General features: G+C 57.5%; 3 protein-coding genes across 3 annotated transcripts; 1 reads left to right on the top strand and 2 right to left on the bottom strand.

Moving 5' to 3' along the window:
• Nucleotides 1–756: 756 nt before the first annotated feature.
• On the bottom strand, nt 757–2,265 carry LOC128153978 (40-kDa huntingtin-associated protein-like). Its single transcript, XM_052813976.1, has one exon. The coding sequence runs from the start codon at nt 2,241–2,243 to the stop codon at nt 1,149–1,151; it is 1,095 nt and encodes a 364-aa protein (XP_052669936.1). The 5' UTR covers nt 2,244–2,265; the 3' UTR covers nt 757–1,148.
• Nucleotides 2,266–3,829: 1,564 nt separating this feature from the next.
• LOC128153894 (probable G-protein coupled receptor 34) lies at nt 3,830–5,726 on the bottom strand. Its single transcript, XM_052813810.1, has one exon. It carries the CDS (start codon nt 5,633–5,635, stop codon nt 4,550–4,552), a length of 1,086 nt encoding a protein of 361 aa, XP_052669770.1. The 5' UTR covers nt 5,636–5,726; the 3' UTR covers nt 3,830–4,549.
• A 6,279-nt stretch (nt 5,727–12,005) lies between these two features.
• On the top strand, nt 12,006–14,782 carry LOC128154052 (40-kDa huntingtin-associated protein-like). Its single transcript, XM_052814109.1, is given in 4 exon segments — nt 12,006–12,084; nt 12,941–13,725; nt 13,727–14,083; nt 14,085–14,782. Coding segments are annotated over 4 exon segments (1,674 nt in total). The 3' UTR covers nt 14,538–14,782.
• The last annotated feature ends 504 nt before the right edge of the window (nt 14,783–15,286 follow it).

Here is a 15,286-nt window from a genome sequence, read left to right as displayed (position 1 = left end):
TGATGGCAGCCAGCACCCAGCTGACCCCCCGCCATTCTCCAAAGCCCCCTCGTAACCCTGCTTCAATTTACTCTCATCTCCTCGCAAGCTCTGATCGCATTTATCAGATTTCTAACCCCCCACATTCAGCAATTATCTTGATCTGTTTGATTATAATCCCAATTAGGATCAACCGGAGGCCAGGCAGTCCCATTTCCTCCTGGCTGTAGGGTTAATTCCGCATCCTTTACAATTATCTTATCTTTCTCGTCTGGACGGAACAACTCTCTCAATAGCAGGTTAACATCGACCCAGGATGGATTATATCCCAAACAAATATTAGAAAATAACGACACACATCGACCCACATCTTCCCTTAACCTGCGCATCATCTTCCCCACACAACCAAAGCCCCGGGGTTCCAGGGTGATGGGTGTACGCATGTAACACACTGGAGGTGGGGGTGGAACGTTTCACACACAGACACACGTCCCCCCAGCTGCACTGCAAGAGCATTAAGGATAACATTAAGACACCACAGGGTGAAGCCCAACAGAAGCAGTGGGGACAGCAGAGGCAACGGGGGACGGGACATCAACAAGCAGTACAGCGGGAGGAGTATAGGGTGGTGCAGAGACCGACTCTGCCAGCTGTTCTACAGCAGATGTAGTCAGGCAACCACTTGCAGGTCCGCGACCAACTCCTCCGGTCCACCCCGAGAGCCAAACGCATGGCCTCACGCTGGCTGCAGTGTCTTTCTTCAGGAAGCACACAATATTAAAATCTCACTTTAATGTGGTGGTTTTTTTTCTAAAAGGCAACTCCAGCAACATTTTACTCCCAGATGTGCAAACCCTCCAACACACGTACCCGGGGTGATACGCTCCCAGCAAGTTTTCCTGTCTGCAAACTGCAGCCGGTTCTTTAAGGAACAGCCTGGTTCTGCCTCGAATCGGCCTTTCTGCTTTGGGATTACACTTTTTCGATCATGACAACTTCCAACACGTACAGCGAGCAGTTTACTACGACGCAAGATGAACGAGCGGGTGAAGGCGTTCGCTTGTCAGTTATCACTCGCTTCTGTTGGAGCACTCCTATTAACGCTGACACAGCTCGCGGCTTAAGTAACAAGTCCAAGCCTGGGCAAGGCCTGTCCGTGCCGGCGGCGCTCAGAGCCCCTGTCCGGCGGGGCTGAGCATCTCCTGCAGCACCAGGTGCAGCAGGTGGTTCTGCTCGGCGCTGAGCAGCGGCCACAGCTCGGCCTGCAGGGCCTTCAGCGCCTCCGCGTCCTTCTCCTGGCACGCCAGCACGGCCGACTGCAACAGCAGGAAGAGCTCGGCCGGCAGGTAGCTCGCCGCCGGCGGCAGCCCGCCGCCGGCCCCGGGGCCGCCCCCGGGCCCAGGCCCCGGCCCCGCGCCGCCCTCCGGCGCCTCCCAGCAGTACTGCTCCAGCGTCCGGGCGTGCTCGGGCAGCAGCTTGGCGGGCGGCGGCTGCAGCAGCAGCAGCAGCAACACCCGCGACACCTCGCAGCGCGCCAGCACGTCCAGGAAGGCGCCGCCGGGCGCGGGCGCGGCCCCGCCGCCGCCCAGCCCCAGCCCGGCCCCGGCCAGCGCCTGCGCCCGCGTCAGCGCCGCCAGCGCGCCGGCGTAGTCGCGGCCCAGCAGCAGGCAGGAGGCGCGCTCGGCCAGGCAGCGCAGCGCCTCCAGGGGCAGCCGCGCCGCCGCCAGCAGCTCGGCCGCCCGCTGCAGCGGCGCGGCGGCGCGGGCGGGCCGGCCCGTGTCGCGCAGCGCCGCCGCCAGCTCCAGGCACAGCCCGGCCGCCAGCGCCGGCTGCCCCCGCTCCAGGTGCAGGCGGGCGGCGAAGGCGCCGCAGCTCTGCGCCGCCGCCACGTGCTCGCCGAAGCCGCCGCGCAGCCCCAGGCGCTGCCGCAGGTCCCGCTCCTGGCGCAGGAAGAGCCGCGCCGCCTCGGCCAGGGCGGCCGCCTCGGCGGGCCCGTGGAAGAGGCTCTGGGCGCAGCGCGCCACGGCCAGCTGGCACCAGGCCGCGTAGGGCAGGCTCTCCTGGGCGCGCAGCTCCCGCGCCAGCGCCGCGAACTGCTCCGCCGCCTCCGCCACGTTCGGCTTCCGCAGGAACCGCCGCCGCAGCTTGGCCGACACCAGCCGGTACCGCGACAGGAAGTCCCCGTCGCCGCCGAGGCCCGGCCCGGCGCCGCCCGCCCCGCCGGGGCCGGGGCCGGAGCTGGAGCTGCCCGCCGCCGACAGCATCGCGCGCCGCCCGGAACTGACGCGCGCCGCTCCGCGCCGCGCCGCTCCGCCTCGCGCGCCGCCGGCCCATCGGCGCCCGCTCCGGGGTCACGCGGACGGCGGGGCGGGGGCTGGGAGCTGACCGTGAAGAAGCGGAACGGTACGGCGCGTAGGGCCGCCCCGCGGACGGGCCCAGTGCGGGCCGCTGGGGGCGTGGCGGAGGACGGCTGCCCCGCCTTGTGTCTCGGGCCCCCCCTCGGCCGTTCCCTGGGCGGGCCCCGGCCGGCCTCGTGCTATGCCTTCCCGTTCCGGGCGCGCTCCCGAGGCTCGTTTCCCGGGGCCGGGGTCAGCGCCCAGCTGCGTGAGTCCAGGACGTGCTGCGCTGCGAGGAGCCGTGCTGGGAGGTGCCCCTAGCTCCGGGAAGTATCCGGCCCAGCCCGCCTCCCTCTGTGCCGGGGTTGAGCAGCGGCAGGATCTCCTTTCTCCGTCAAGGAAAAGACATGGCGTGGGGCACCTGCCTCTCGGCAGTGAGCGTCAGCCCCTTCGCCCTGTGGCTTCCCCTACTGCCCGGGGGCTGTCTCCGCTCCTCTGCTAGCCTCCTGCTTCCTCCTGCCTGCCGGCCCCCCACCTGCACTCGGGGTCCCATCTCCTCTCACTGCCACCACCGTCTTGTTTCCCCCAAAGGGGAAACCTGCACTGGTCCTTTGTGTCCTGCACGGACCTCCGCTGTGGAGCAGGGCGCGGGGTGCTGGCCAGGTCTGGGCTTGTGAGGATTTCTAGCCTCTGTGCTACTCTACAGGCAGGGAGGTGTCGGGGGACTCCGCTTTACGAGGCGGGAAACTTGACTTCCCACAAGGGAAGGGCTGTATAGGGTGCACATACCGTGGTGTTGCGATGCTGAGGCTTCTGAACCACATAGTGTTTCTGCTTTGACTCTTGTTAACACTAGTCGGAAAATGTGAACAGTTTTGTGACCTTTATTTGCAGCTTTCCACAGGAAGAGCTTGGCTTTTAGTGTTTACCCCAACCCCGATAAAGAGAAAAATATCCCTCTCCTGGTCTTAACGGTTTTAGTAGCAGAGATGAAAAAGCACAATGAGTCTTATCCTCTGATTTTTAAGGTGCTCCTTCAACAGAACTACAGTGAGGTTTGGGGTTGCTCAGACCTTAACTGCAAAGGTCAGAGGATTCAGTCTTTAATGAAACATTTTATTCTCCCAAGTATTATTCAAGTGTTTGAGCTAAAAAGTTACTAGAACACTTTACAGTCTGAGTGAAAATCCTCCTCATAGCCCAGGCTGTGTTTGCCTGATGTGTGAATGGCTAAGTCTCTGTCTCCAAGTCTGCAGTCTTCTAAAATAAGCAAACGGATGAGCATATAAAATGGAAAAAATACAATCAGGGAAATGTTCTCTTTTGCAGGAAGAGAATGGACACCAAAGAAGAAGAAAAGCAGAAAATCTTGCTAGGCCCTTCTGTGGTGCATTCCCTTTGGGCATTGGACCCCTTGTTGGATGTTCTTGGCACGGTTCAAGCACCAAACAAGTGCTGTGCAATGGCCAGGCACGGCTGCTGGTCCTGGCTGAACATGGCAGTGAAATGAGCAAAGGAAAATTGCTAAAGAAGGCCTGGAGCTATCTGTCTGAGTACACAGAAAACCTGGAGTTACAAAGACTCTGGGTAAGAGAGGAAAAGTTATCATTATCCTGGTTTGGGGTTACAGGTTTGCAATGTTTCCTGGCATGCCTGTCCTCCAAACCCTGCAGTGCACATTTCTGGGCTCCGTCATGGAGCAAAATACTCACCCACTCCCCAAGTAATGCTCTGATGGGTGTCTCCCTCTTCCCAATGCTTCTGCACTCTTCATCTCCCTTTCCCTTTTCCTGCTTTCTCTGGTGTGGAGATGATGTGGTACTTAGGAAACATTCACAGCAGATTCTCATTCCTCCCATCGCTCCCCTTTCTCGCGTTGAAGGAGCCTGTCTCAGTCCTGGGCTCTGTACCTGCCCTTCCCCAGGCTGGGTGGAGACCCTAGGCCAAGGCTGTTTCTCCTTTGACACTTCCAGCCTTCATTCTTCCTGGGAAATACGTTCTTCAGCTGTGTCAGCAGAGCTGGTGCAGGAAAAAGTAAGGTCCCAGTTATCCTTTCCTCTTCATCTACCCCCCTCAAGGAAGCTCAAGCCCTGGTGATATCAGTGGAAGAAACATGAAGTGGTTCCAGTTTCTTTCTCCATCTTCCCAGCAAGTCTTGCTGGTAAATACCAGCAGTCAGAGCAAATCCTTGATGAGAAGGTCCCATGCCTGAGACCTTGGGCCCACTGGAAAGCCTATATCTCTGTCACAGACCTGCTGTGGCTTAGCCCCCCTTGGTTCCTTAGAAGAGCTCTCTTCAGCCTGCCCCGGATGGTGCAGAGGACAGCCCTCCGGAAGCTGCTGGACAAGAAGAAGAAGATGACTGGGTCAAGGCAGCTGTTGAGGGCCGAGATGCAGAGCACAAGCTCATTAGCGAGGTGGAGACCCTGCTTCCAGGGCAGAGTAGAAATGGCCCCCACTTGCGCAAGGATGTAAGGAATGCGGACAATGTGATAGGGAGTGAAGCATACAATAAAGATGATCAGGACTACGAAGGTCTTGGCAATGGCTCTCATGCTGGTCCTCTTGTTCAGCTGCTGAGCTTTCACTGAGGACACTCTGTGGAGCTTGGCAAATATCTTGCTGTAGAAGTAGAGGAAGAGCAGTAGCAGGATGAAGAAAGTAGCTACTGCAACCATGTTAAAAGCTGCTGCTGTGGTGCTTTTGCTCCTGAAGTGGAAGCATTTGTGGTCACAGGGCCCCTTTCCTCTTGTCTCAAAAAAGAAAGGCAGCATGAATGCTGTGTGCACCAACCAAACCACCCCAGAGGCCATAGTGCTACAGGATATAGTGTGAATCCTAAATTTCTGCAGGGGCCAGATGATCTTCAGGTAGCGGTTGAGGCTGATCAGGCTGAGGAATGTGATGCTGACGTACATGTTGAGGTAGAAGAAGGCCCCGATGATGTTGCAGAAGATCAGAGGCTCGCTCTTGCTTTGAAAGGTGATGCGGAACGGCAGGCAGAGGGAGAGCAGCAGGTCAGAGAGTGCCAGGTTCTTCATGTACACGGTGATGGAGGTCCTGCGCTGCACACCACATGAGAACACCCAGAGGGCCAGGGCATTGCTGAGCAGCCCTATGATGAAGATGAGGGAGTACATCACAGGGAGCGTCACAGAGAGGAACTCGTCTTGGATCTGATAGCAGGAATTGCTGAGTCTGTGCTCTGTGAGCTGGCTGGCAGGAAAGGGGGTGCTCTGGGAATCCATCGTCAGGGCCACGGAACTGGAAAGAAAAATGCAGGAGGTGTTGGAGCAGACATCTGCATGAGCTGGCTCCATACATACCGTCACTTGTAGGTATTGAAGACCCCTGCGGTACCTCTGTCGTTCCCTGGTGCCCCAGGTCACTGCAAACACAGCTTCACGGTCCCCAAACTGTTACGTGAAGGCCACCAGCTTGCGTAGCACATGGAAAACCAGACTGGGGACTTAAGAGCATGAGCCTGCCAGCCTCACACACTGGCTTTTTAGCACTGCCTTCTCTCCTGTGGGGCTCAGGCCTTCAGGGAAGCCTGCACAGAGAATCTTACTGTTCCACACTGGTGAGAAGACAGGCCACCACACTGCTGCCACAGGCTGGTCTGGGCAGCCAGCAGCACTCTGCTGTCCCAGGTGTGGTAACCATCTTTTCTCCTGGCTTCTCTCGTGCTGTTCTGTGCTACCCTCTGCTAAGGAAGGATGTGAGGCTGGAGTGGTGGAAGTTGGCTGCTGTGTGCTAGGTAAGCACACCCTACTAAAGAGCAAAATCTGCGGTTCCTCAGCAGGGGAGGACCACGTTTTTGCTTGTACATGAGCAACCCAATGGGTATAGCAAACATGAATTCAGACAACATGCAGCATGATACATATGGGTATCTTGATGTTGTTAAGGGACACTGCTGAGGTCTGTCAGAGCTCCCTACCATCCTCTCTGAGGCTGGGAAAACAAACCCACACTTGGCTGTTCCTTCATTGCCATTCCCCTGCTCTCACGTCAGATACCCGGGCTTCACTCAGGAGCAAGACCCCTCCACCAGACTCTTCCCTCCCATCCAACTCTTTCTCATGTCCATCCCTTCTCCCCCTGTGATCCTGACATTTGCAAGGTGCAGAACAGTGGCATAGGGCTGCAGTTCTCCACCAGCAGTGATGGTGCAGGGGGGTGCAGTCATGCTGCTGGTCCCAGTGGCTAGGCTGCAGCTCTGACGCCGGGCGCTGCATGCATGTGTGTGCCTGCATGGTTTTGGTCTCAGCCCTCTTCTCATGACTTTACCCACAGGTGCTTTTCCATCCATGGTGCAAAGCCACAGGGCTCCTCCGCCAGCGACAGAAGGCAGAGAGTAAGCCCACGTCAGGGATGGAGGCACTGCAGCCGTGGTGGCCCAGCTCTCCCCAGCCCTGCTGGGGACTGACCCCAGAAACACTTTGCATGCCCACAAGCTCCCGTTTCCCCTGGACAGGGATCGGAGGCCTGGCCCCTTCCAGTCCCTCATGCTTGTGAGAGACTGAAAGAGTTAATATCTCAAACATTGTGGTGAGGCAAGTTCTGCTTAACTACGAACAACGAACTCTTCATAAAAATGAACTCTGCCTAGCAAGGAACCACAGGTGGAAAGAAGCTGATCAGCAACAGGACAGGGAGAGCATGCTGGAGGGTGCACTGCTCTGTGTTCTGAGATGCTGTTCTGATATGCTGAGCAGGACAGCTCACCATGCATGACAAAAGATCACGTCTGCATGGAAGGGGAAGTTACTCCCCAAACAAACCCCAAGTCCCAAAGGCTCACAAACCGCTCATGACTGTAGAAGATTTTAGAAATTTAGGACTATAAGACTGTTAGAAATTAATATAAAATGAGTTAAGGTTATTGTTGGAACAGAGCTGCTCAACAGGCCATGAACAGCGTTTTCAGCCCGCCCCCCTGTATAGCCCCAATCCAGGACCGGTTTAAAACCCAGTCAAGGTAATCGGTAGAGACAGATCAAACAAAAGATGAAAAATCAGCAAGATACAGGTGCTTAGCTGGGGAGTGATTAAAATATGTAGAGCTTACAAAGATAAAGGTGAAATAGTTAATGGAACAACCAGAGAGGTTTTCTCAGAATTGTGTAGGTATCAGACTTCAAGGTAAGGGGGATGAGAAGATGACTGACCCAAGATGGACTTCAAAAACCAGAGGATGATGACCAGACTGAATGAGACAAGAATTGATGAGATAAGATGATGATGAATGATAACGACATGGGATCCCGAGATCAACTGGAAAATTACAAAGACTTTGGACTGAGATAATGAACTACCTAAAGGGTATATAAAATCGAGAGAAAATTTTGTGGGTTGCCATTCACTGCGGTGGTGGCCCAACTCTGAGTTGTTAATAAAGCAAACCTAGAGAAACCCATGACTGAGAATTCTTTAACAATGACACCTAATTGGCCTAATAAGTTTGAATGCCCGCCCAAAGGAGGGGCAAGGATGATAAAAGGACACAAACTGAAGCCCCAGGTGTGCAAGTCCACTGGAATTGGACCCCTTGGCTGACTGAACCAATGCTGGACCCAGGACCGTTGAAATCTTTCTCTCTTCCTTTTTCTCTCTCTGTCTTATTCTCTCTTTCTTTTTCCTTTTCCATAATCCCTACACCTCATCCCTTTAAGACATAAAACTGTTGACCAAGTCTGGGACTAAGAATGAATCCAGCTGCCCATGGCCCTTCTCTGAGAAGGAGTCTAGAAAGCAAGCTGGTCTGCTCTGAACCTCGTGATTCAACGGAAGGGATCTCCTTCTTCCCTAAATTGATGTATATGGTTACCACAGGTTACCTGGTTTACTGAGATAGTTCCATGCCAATTCCTGTTGTGAGAAACCTTATGCCTCCGAAGTTCAGTTTGCTTCTGTCATGAATAAGATGTTTAACTGATTGTTTGGTGTCGTTTCACCTTAATTTAGCCCGAGGGAATTCCAAATTCAACATGACTTCCTGGTCTGTCCAGTCCAGGTTGTGACAATGCTTCACTCCCCTTCCTGCTTTCCATGATGTCGAGTGACCCATAGCTGCAAAACCCTCCAACTTTCTTCCCACTTGCCACAACTTCTCTAACAGACTGCTCTGCTCCCTTCATACCTCCCCAGCATGGACTGCAGGGCAGAGCCAGCCTTGGGTGCTTTAGGACAAGGCAGCAGAGCTAGCTGGATTTGCTGCTTGCAACACACAGTGCTTTAAAAACACCATGGGCTGAATGCCTCAAATTCACAGTTCTGCCTTGCTGCATGGGGGTGATGCCACCGGGTACCTCATTGCTTCAAGCTGGATCCTTGCAGCATCCATGTGCACCTGCATACGCACTCACCACAGTGCCTCCTACCTCGGGAGGCTGTGCAGGTCCCTGCAAGGGCAGGAACTGCGTGTGTGCACAGACTGACTATCGATACAAGCATATAGAGAGCTGCATGTGTGTCGTGCAGGGGTGCATGCATGTATGTACAGCTCTGTGTGGGTATGTGCATGCATGTACAATTGCATGGCAGCGTGACCTTCACGTGCAAGTGAGAGTCGGTAGAGCGATAAACACGCTTTGCATGTGTCTGCACACTTGTGACTACTATGGAGCTGTGACAGTTTGCCTGAGTGTGCACGGCTGTGCCACAGTCCCCATGCCTGTGTGTGACTCCAGCCATGCTTGAGCCCATGTATGTGGCAGGTGTCCCTGCCTGTCTTGGGCACCTTCTGCTGAGCCTGCAGCTCTCCCCACCCAGCCCCAGCCCCGCTTTTCCCACCAGCTGTAGCCCCCACCTGAGTTAGGTGGCCTCAGTAGCCCCCGCTCCCTCTTCCCCCCAACACTCACCCCTATGACAAAAACATCCCAGTGACTCATAGCAAGAAGAAAAGCCACCCCAGAGTCACCTACCTCTCTCAGCACCTCTCCTCTGCTCCTTCCTCTGCTGTGACAGTGGTTCCTGCTCTCACTGGGCCCCGATAACCCCTTGGCTGGTGACGACAGCTCTCACCGTGACAAACATCCTCTGTGGTTTCCCTGCTCCTCCCATGTGGGCTTGGTGGGTTTTTCCCCTTCTGGCCCTGGAGAAGGGGTGCATTTTGCAGGGGTTTATGCAGGCATCTTTATGCCTGATGCAGGCTCTTCAATGCACCCCATGCACCCAATTCCCCAAGCAAGCACTGGCCACAGCAGCACCTCATGTTAGTGAGCCAATTTGGAGAGAGCAGTGGTCCAGCCCAGAGTGCTACTCTCTCCAAATCAGCTCATTCGCACCAGCATGGGTCAATCTGCAAGCCAAACCTGATATGCCTCATGAAAGCACCCCATGCTGCATCATCCACTGCACTTGGGGACCACAGGGGATGCCACGCACTTAGGGGAGAGCTCAGCCACAGGGAGGTGGGGCACAGCGGTGCGCTGCTACTCCCAGCTACCCCATGGGTGTCGGGGCTGCGAGCGTGGGTCTATGCGGGCAGAAGGAGGGGAGTTCTCCCAGCTTTTGCCCATGCCGAGGTGGAAGCAGTTCAGCTGGAAGTCCTTGAAGCATCTACTTTCTTGGAGACCTTTGGCCTGGTCCTGCACTGGCTTCAGCCCTGCCCAAATGATATTCCCAGCATTGCCTGCACCAAGTGTCTGGCTGGGGTGGTGTGGAGACAGACCAGAGCTGCCAGGACAGCTCCTCTGGGCGTGGGAATTGCACAGAGAGGAGACAGGTGGCTTGTCCCCCAGCCCTCATTCCAGACTGAAAGCACAACAGCCACTTGTGTGGAGCAGATCGTTCTGCAGACGGTTTCCACATTACCCAATTTAGCTCGTAGAGCAGCGTGAGGTGCGCCCACACAGATGCAAATAGCCCCAGCAGGCAGGGGAGGAGTAGGCAGGTGGTGGCAGTGGAAAGGAGAAATCCTTTTGTATGCTGCTCACCACCGCCTGCTGCTGCAGGGTCTGGCCGGGGCTGAGAGAGCAAACGGAGCTGTACACAGCTGTCCTGACCACGGATGGGGCAGCACCCTCTGTGCTGTCAGCACTGCTGTACACGCAAGCAAGGGGAGGCAACAACAGCCGAGGTGGCTGGGCAGAGCTCAGTGTCGAGCCCAGCATCCTCCCAGCCCCATGGCAAGTCCTGCAGCCCCTCTTCCACAAATACACCTGTCTCCAGCCACACAGGCAGCTCCTCGTGCCCCCTGGAGGGACCTGAACTCAGCATCTCTTCATCTGCTACTCATGTTCCAGGGTGACTCCCAAAAAGCAGTAAATGAAGCAGGTCTCAAGGAGTGAGTCAGTCCCTCTGGCCACATACGTCTGAATGTCAGCAGTGCGAAACGTCTGTCAGTAGCGCGGGCAGCGCAGAGCCCTCTGCACCAGAAATCCCTGCTGTGACCACAGCATGGGGACTGCCAGGCAGCTCGTGAGGGCTACAGGGGTCTGAGCCCCTTGGGGAAAGGTGTCTACATCCTACCCTCCTGCTTCCCACCCCTGCAGATGCCCTGGGAGAGACTTTAGGTCCAGACACGTTCAGACCCCTCAAAAATAGGACAAGTCACCAGTCATGCAGGCTGGAGAGAAACCCCTGCCTGTACCTGCCTGTGCTCTTAACCCTTGGCAGGGACTTGCACAGGAAGCCTGCAGGCAGGCGCTGTGCTGCTGGGGCTTGTGTCAGCACCAGCTGCCCTCCTGCAGCAATGCCACTTCCCAGGCCAGCAGAAATCTGCTGCTCATCTGTCTCCCCTCAGCAGGAGCCCCCCAGCCTGCCTTCCCAGTATCAGCAGCCTCAGGCTTGACCCTGAAGCCTAAGCCAGACCTGGGGATGGGCTGGGTCACCTGCCATCCTCTGTTCCACACAGTGCACTATCACATACCGACTTAGTGGCTCTGGGAAACAGGAATGAAATCCAGATCCACAGGTTGCTTTACCAGCTGGTGCATGTGGCTTGATTTGAAACACCTTGGCTGTGCTCCTCGGACAACCTGTGCCCCGACAGCATCCCTGCCCTGGGTGAGCTCCAGGTGCTGCTTCCCTCCAGAGAGAAACCATGGCTTCCCTGCAGGGCCAGTGTAGGAAATGAGTAAGGGAGGAGGGTTTGTTCCGGCCGTGGAAATCTTAAAACCTGAAGAATGGAGGTCAGAGGCTGTCAAACTCCTGATTTCTCCAGCTCGTCCCAGCATCTTGTGCTGTATCAGCTTGACCTCTAGCCCTTGCTGAGTAATGCAATATGATATTAGGAGAGATGCACCTAAGCAGACCTTCCAGCTGGCAGGCAGAGAAGTAACTGTAAACCGAGAAAGGCCAGGAGATTTGAAAGGGCATTTCTACAGCACCAGTTGGCTGGTGTCAGCCACTTTCAAACATATCCATATGGATAAGCACACCGCCACACTTGCGTCCCCCGTGTTCCTGCCCAGCCCTTCTGTAGCAACCCAGTTCCTGAAAGGGCCCAGGGACCGAGCTGGGAGGAGTGAGCTCTCGGTCCCTACCACCCTGGGTGGGAGCCACGAGGGCGTAAAGGAGAGAAGTGGGGCCAGGTTTGCAGGGAGGGACGTCTTCCATTAGACTGGCTGGTACCACTGGGTTGGCACCAGCCTGGCTGTGCAGCCCAGTCCCCAGTAGAGTTTGGCAGAGCAGAGGGACCTGCTAGGACTGGGAGCAGGAATAAGGTCTGTAGTCCTGAGGATGTGTGGCTACTGCCCGTGCTTGGCTTCAAGCACAGGAAGCACAGTGACCCGCAGCTCGCAGGCTGTCTCGCACCACAGTGAGACACTGGCAGATTGTGGTCTCCGCAGCTGTTGTGAGCTGGTGTTTTGTGAGCATTGTTATGCTGCACCATCATCACTTGCTTGGAGAATTTTTTACTCATTCTGAAGACTCACAGAGGGATGAGCTACGTTATCAATCACACTTCAGTTTCACTTGCCAGCTTTGCAGTACGTTTTGTGAGCTAAGAGCATAGGTCAGAGTAGGTTTTTCTTATAATTCTGTTTGGGTTTTTTTATTACAGGAATTGAACTCTGAGCATCAAAATGAAGTACTGAACTTGAACTTCAGTTTCAGGCATTGACACCCATGTTGTCCTTTGGTACTAACCTTTTACCAGCGTACTCATGGGACATCAGTAGGATGGTGTAGGAAAATGCCTACACGTCACAGCAACCACACAGCTGCTCTGCACTTTTTTGGGACGAGCTGAAAGCTGAGTGCTGCCCCGCACCAAGCCTGTGCAATATGATATTCAGGAGTGGGGGAAGAGCAGAAAGGAAGTCTGGCTGCAAAGGACCCCGCAGGGCTCCCCAGCCATGTCACCTCAGCTCGCATATGTGCTCATATATATAGGAGTGTAAGAACACCCTCTCTCAGCCAGACCAAGGGCCTGCCCACCACAGGACCTTGCCCCTGGCAGTTCTGTAAGCAGATGCTCAGGGAAAAGCAAGAAGCAGGTGAGCACGTGATAGTTCCCCCACCCACTTACATGCTCTGGGACCAAATATTTTCAGTGCTGGTGATTTCCAGAGTCAGATGTGATTTATCTATTTATGAACCCCAACAGCTTTCTCATCCAAATGTTTATCTGTCACCCTTTGAACTCATGTAAAATTCCTGTCCCCACAAAGCCTTTGGCCCAGAGTCTCACCCACCTAGTACCATTCGGGTGAACTCTTCCTGTCTGAACGTGGCTGCTGCCGGCTTAATCCCAGAGCCCTTGCCTCCCTACACTGCGGCTATCCCGGGGCCGCCCCAGCCGCAGAAGAGCACACTGCCGCCACGCCCCGCGACGGGCGCGGGGCACGCCACATATGAGCACGCCCCCCGTGGGCGGGGCGCCGCCGAGATCCAGTCTCTGTCTGTAATAGCCCCGCCCCCGCCCCGCCGTCCGCGTGACCCCGGAGCGGGCGCCGATGGGCCGGCGGCGCGCGAGGCGGAGCGGCGCGGCGCGGAGCGGCGCGCGTCAGTTCCGGGCGGCGCGCGATGCTGTCGGCGGCGGGCAGCTCCAGCTCCGGCCCCGGCCCCGGCGGGGGCGGGCGGCGCCGGGCCGGGCCTCGGCGGCGACGGGGACTTCCTGTCGCGGTACCGGCTGGTGTCGGCCAAGCTGCGGCGGCGGTTCCTGCGGAAGCCGAACGTGGCGGAGGCGGCGGAGCAGTTCGCGGCGCTGGCGCGGGAGCTGCGCGCCCAGGAGAGCCTGCCCTACGCGGCCTGGTGCCAGCTGGCCGTGGCGCGCTGCGCCCAGAGCCTCTTCCACGGGCCCGCCGAGGCGGCCGCCCTGGCCGAGGCGGCGCGGCTCTTCCTGCGCCAGGAGCGGGACCTGCGGCAGCGCCTGGGGCTGCGCGGCGGCTTCGGCGAGCACGTGGCGGCGGCGCAGAGCTGCGGCGCCTTCGCCGCCCGCCTGCACCTGGAGCGGGGGGCAGCCGGCGCTGGCGGCCGGGCTGTGCCAGGAGCTGGCGGCGGCGCTGCGCGACACGGGCCGGCCCGCCCGCGCCGCCGCGCCGCTGCAGCGGGCGGCCGAGCTGCTGGCGGCGGCGCGGCTGCCCCTGGAGGCGCTGCGCTGCCTGGCCGAGCGCGCCTCCTGCCTGCTGCTGGGCCGCGACTACGCCGGCGCGCTGGCGGCGCTGACGCGGGCGCAGGCGCTGGCCGGGGCCGGGCTGGGGCTGGGCGGCGGCGGGGCCGCGCCCGCGCCCGGCGGCGCCTTCCTGGACGTGCTGGCGCGCTGCGAGGTGTCGCGGGTGTTGCTGCTGCTGCTGCTGCAGCCGCCGCCCCGCCAAGCTGCTGCCCGAGCACGCCCGGACGCTGGAGCAGTACTGCTGGGAGGCGCCGGAGGGCGGCGCGGGGCCGGGGCCTGGGCCCGGGGGCGGCCCCGGGGCCGGCGGCGGGCTGCCGCCGGCGGCGAGCTACCTGCCGGCCGAGCTCTTCCTGCTGTTGCAGTCGGCCGTGCTGGCGTGCCAGGAGAAGGACGCGGAGGCGCTGAAGGCCCTGCAGGCCGAGCTGTGGCCGCTGCTCAGCGCCGAGCAGAACCACCTGCTGCACCTGGTGCTGCAGGAGATGCTCAGCCCCGCCGGACAGGGGGCTCTGAGCGCCGCCGGCACGGACAGGCCTTGCCCAGGCTTGGACTTGTTACTTAAGCCGCGAGCTGTGTCAGCGTTAATAGGAGTGCTCCAACAGAAGCGAGTGATAACTGACAAGCGAACGCCTTCACCCGTTCATCTTGCGTCGTAGTAAACTGCTCGCTGTACGTGTTGGAAGTTGTCATGATCGAAAAAGTGTAATCCCAAAGCAGAAAGGCCGATTCGAGGCAGAACCAGGCTGTTCCTTAAAGAACCGGCTGCAGTTTGCAGACAGGAAAACTTGCTGGGAGCGTATCACCCCGGGTACGTGTGTTGGAGGGTTTGCACATCTGGGAGTAAAATGTTGCTGGAGTTGCCTTTTAGAAAAAAAACCACCACATTAAAGTGAGATTTTAATATTGTGTGCTTCCTGAAGAAAGACACTGCAGCCAGCGTGAGGCCATGCGTTTGGCTCTCGGGGTGGACCGGAGGAGTTGGTCGCGGACCTGCAAGTGGTTGCCTGACTACATCTGCTGTAGAACAGCTGGCAGAGTCGGTCTCTGCACCACCCTATACTCCTCCCGCTGTACTGCTTGTTGATGTCCCGTCCCCCGTTGCCTCTGCTGTCCCCACTGCTTCTGTTGGGCTTCACCCTGTGGTGTCTTAATGTTATCCTTAATGCTCTTGCAGTGCAGCTGGGGGGACGTGTGTCTGTGTGTGAAACGTTCCACCCCCACCTCCAGTGTGTTACATGCGTACACCCATCACCCTGGAACCCCGGGGCTTTGGTTGTGTGGGGAAGATGATGCGCAGGTTAAGGGAAGATGTGGGTCGATGTGTGTCGTTATTTTCTAATATTTGTTTGGGATATAATCCATCCTGGGTCGATGTTAACCTGCTATTGAGAGAGTTGTTCCGTCC

Source organism: Harpia harpyja, chromosome 18 (assembly GCF_026419915.1).
Source record: "Harpia harpyja isolate bHarHar1 chromosome 18, bHarHar1 primary haplotype, whole genome shotgun sequence".
NCBI lineage: Eukaryota > Metazoa > Chordata > Aves > Accipitriformes > Accipitridae > Harpia > Harpia harpyja.
Note: the sequence above shows the minus strand (reverse complement) of the source record. Positions and strands in the feature narration are given on the sequence as shown.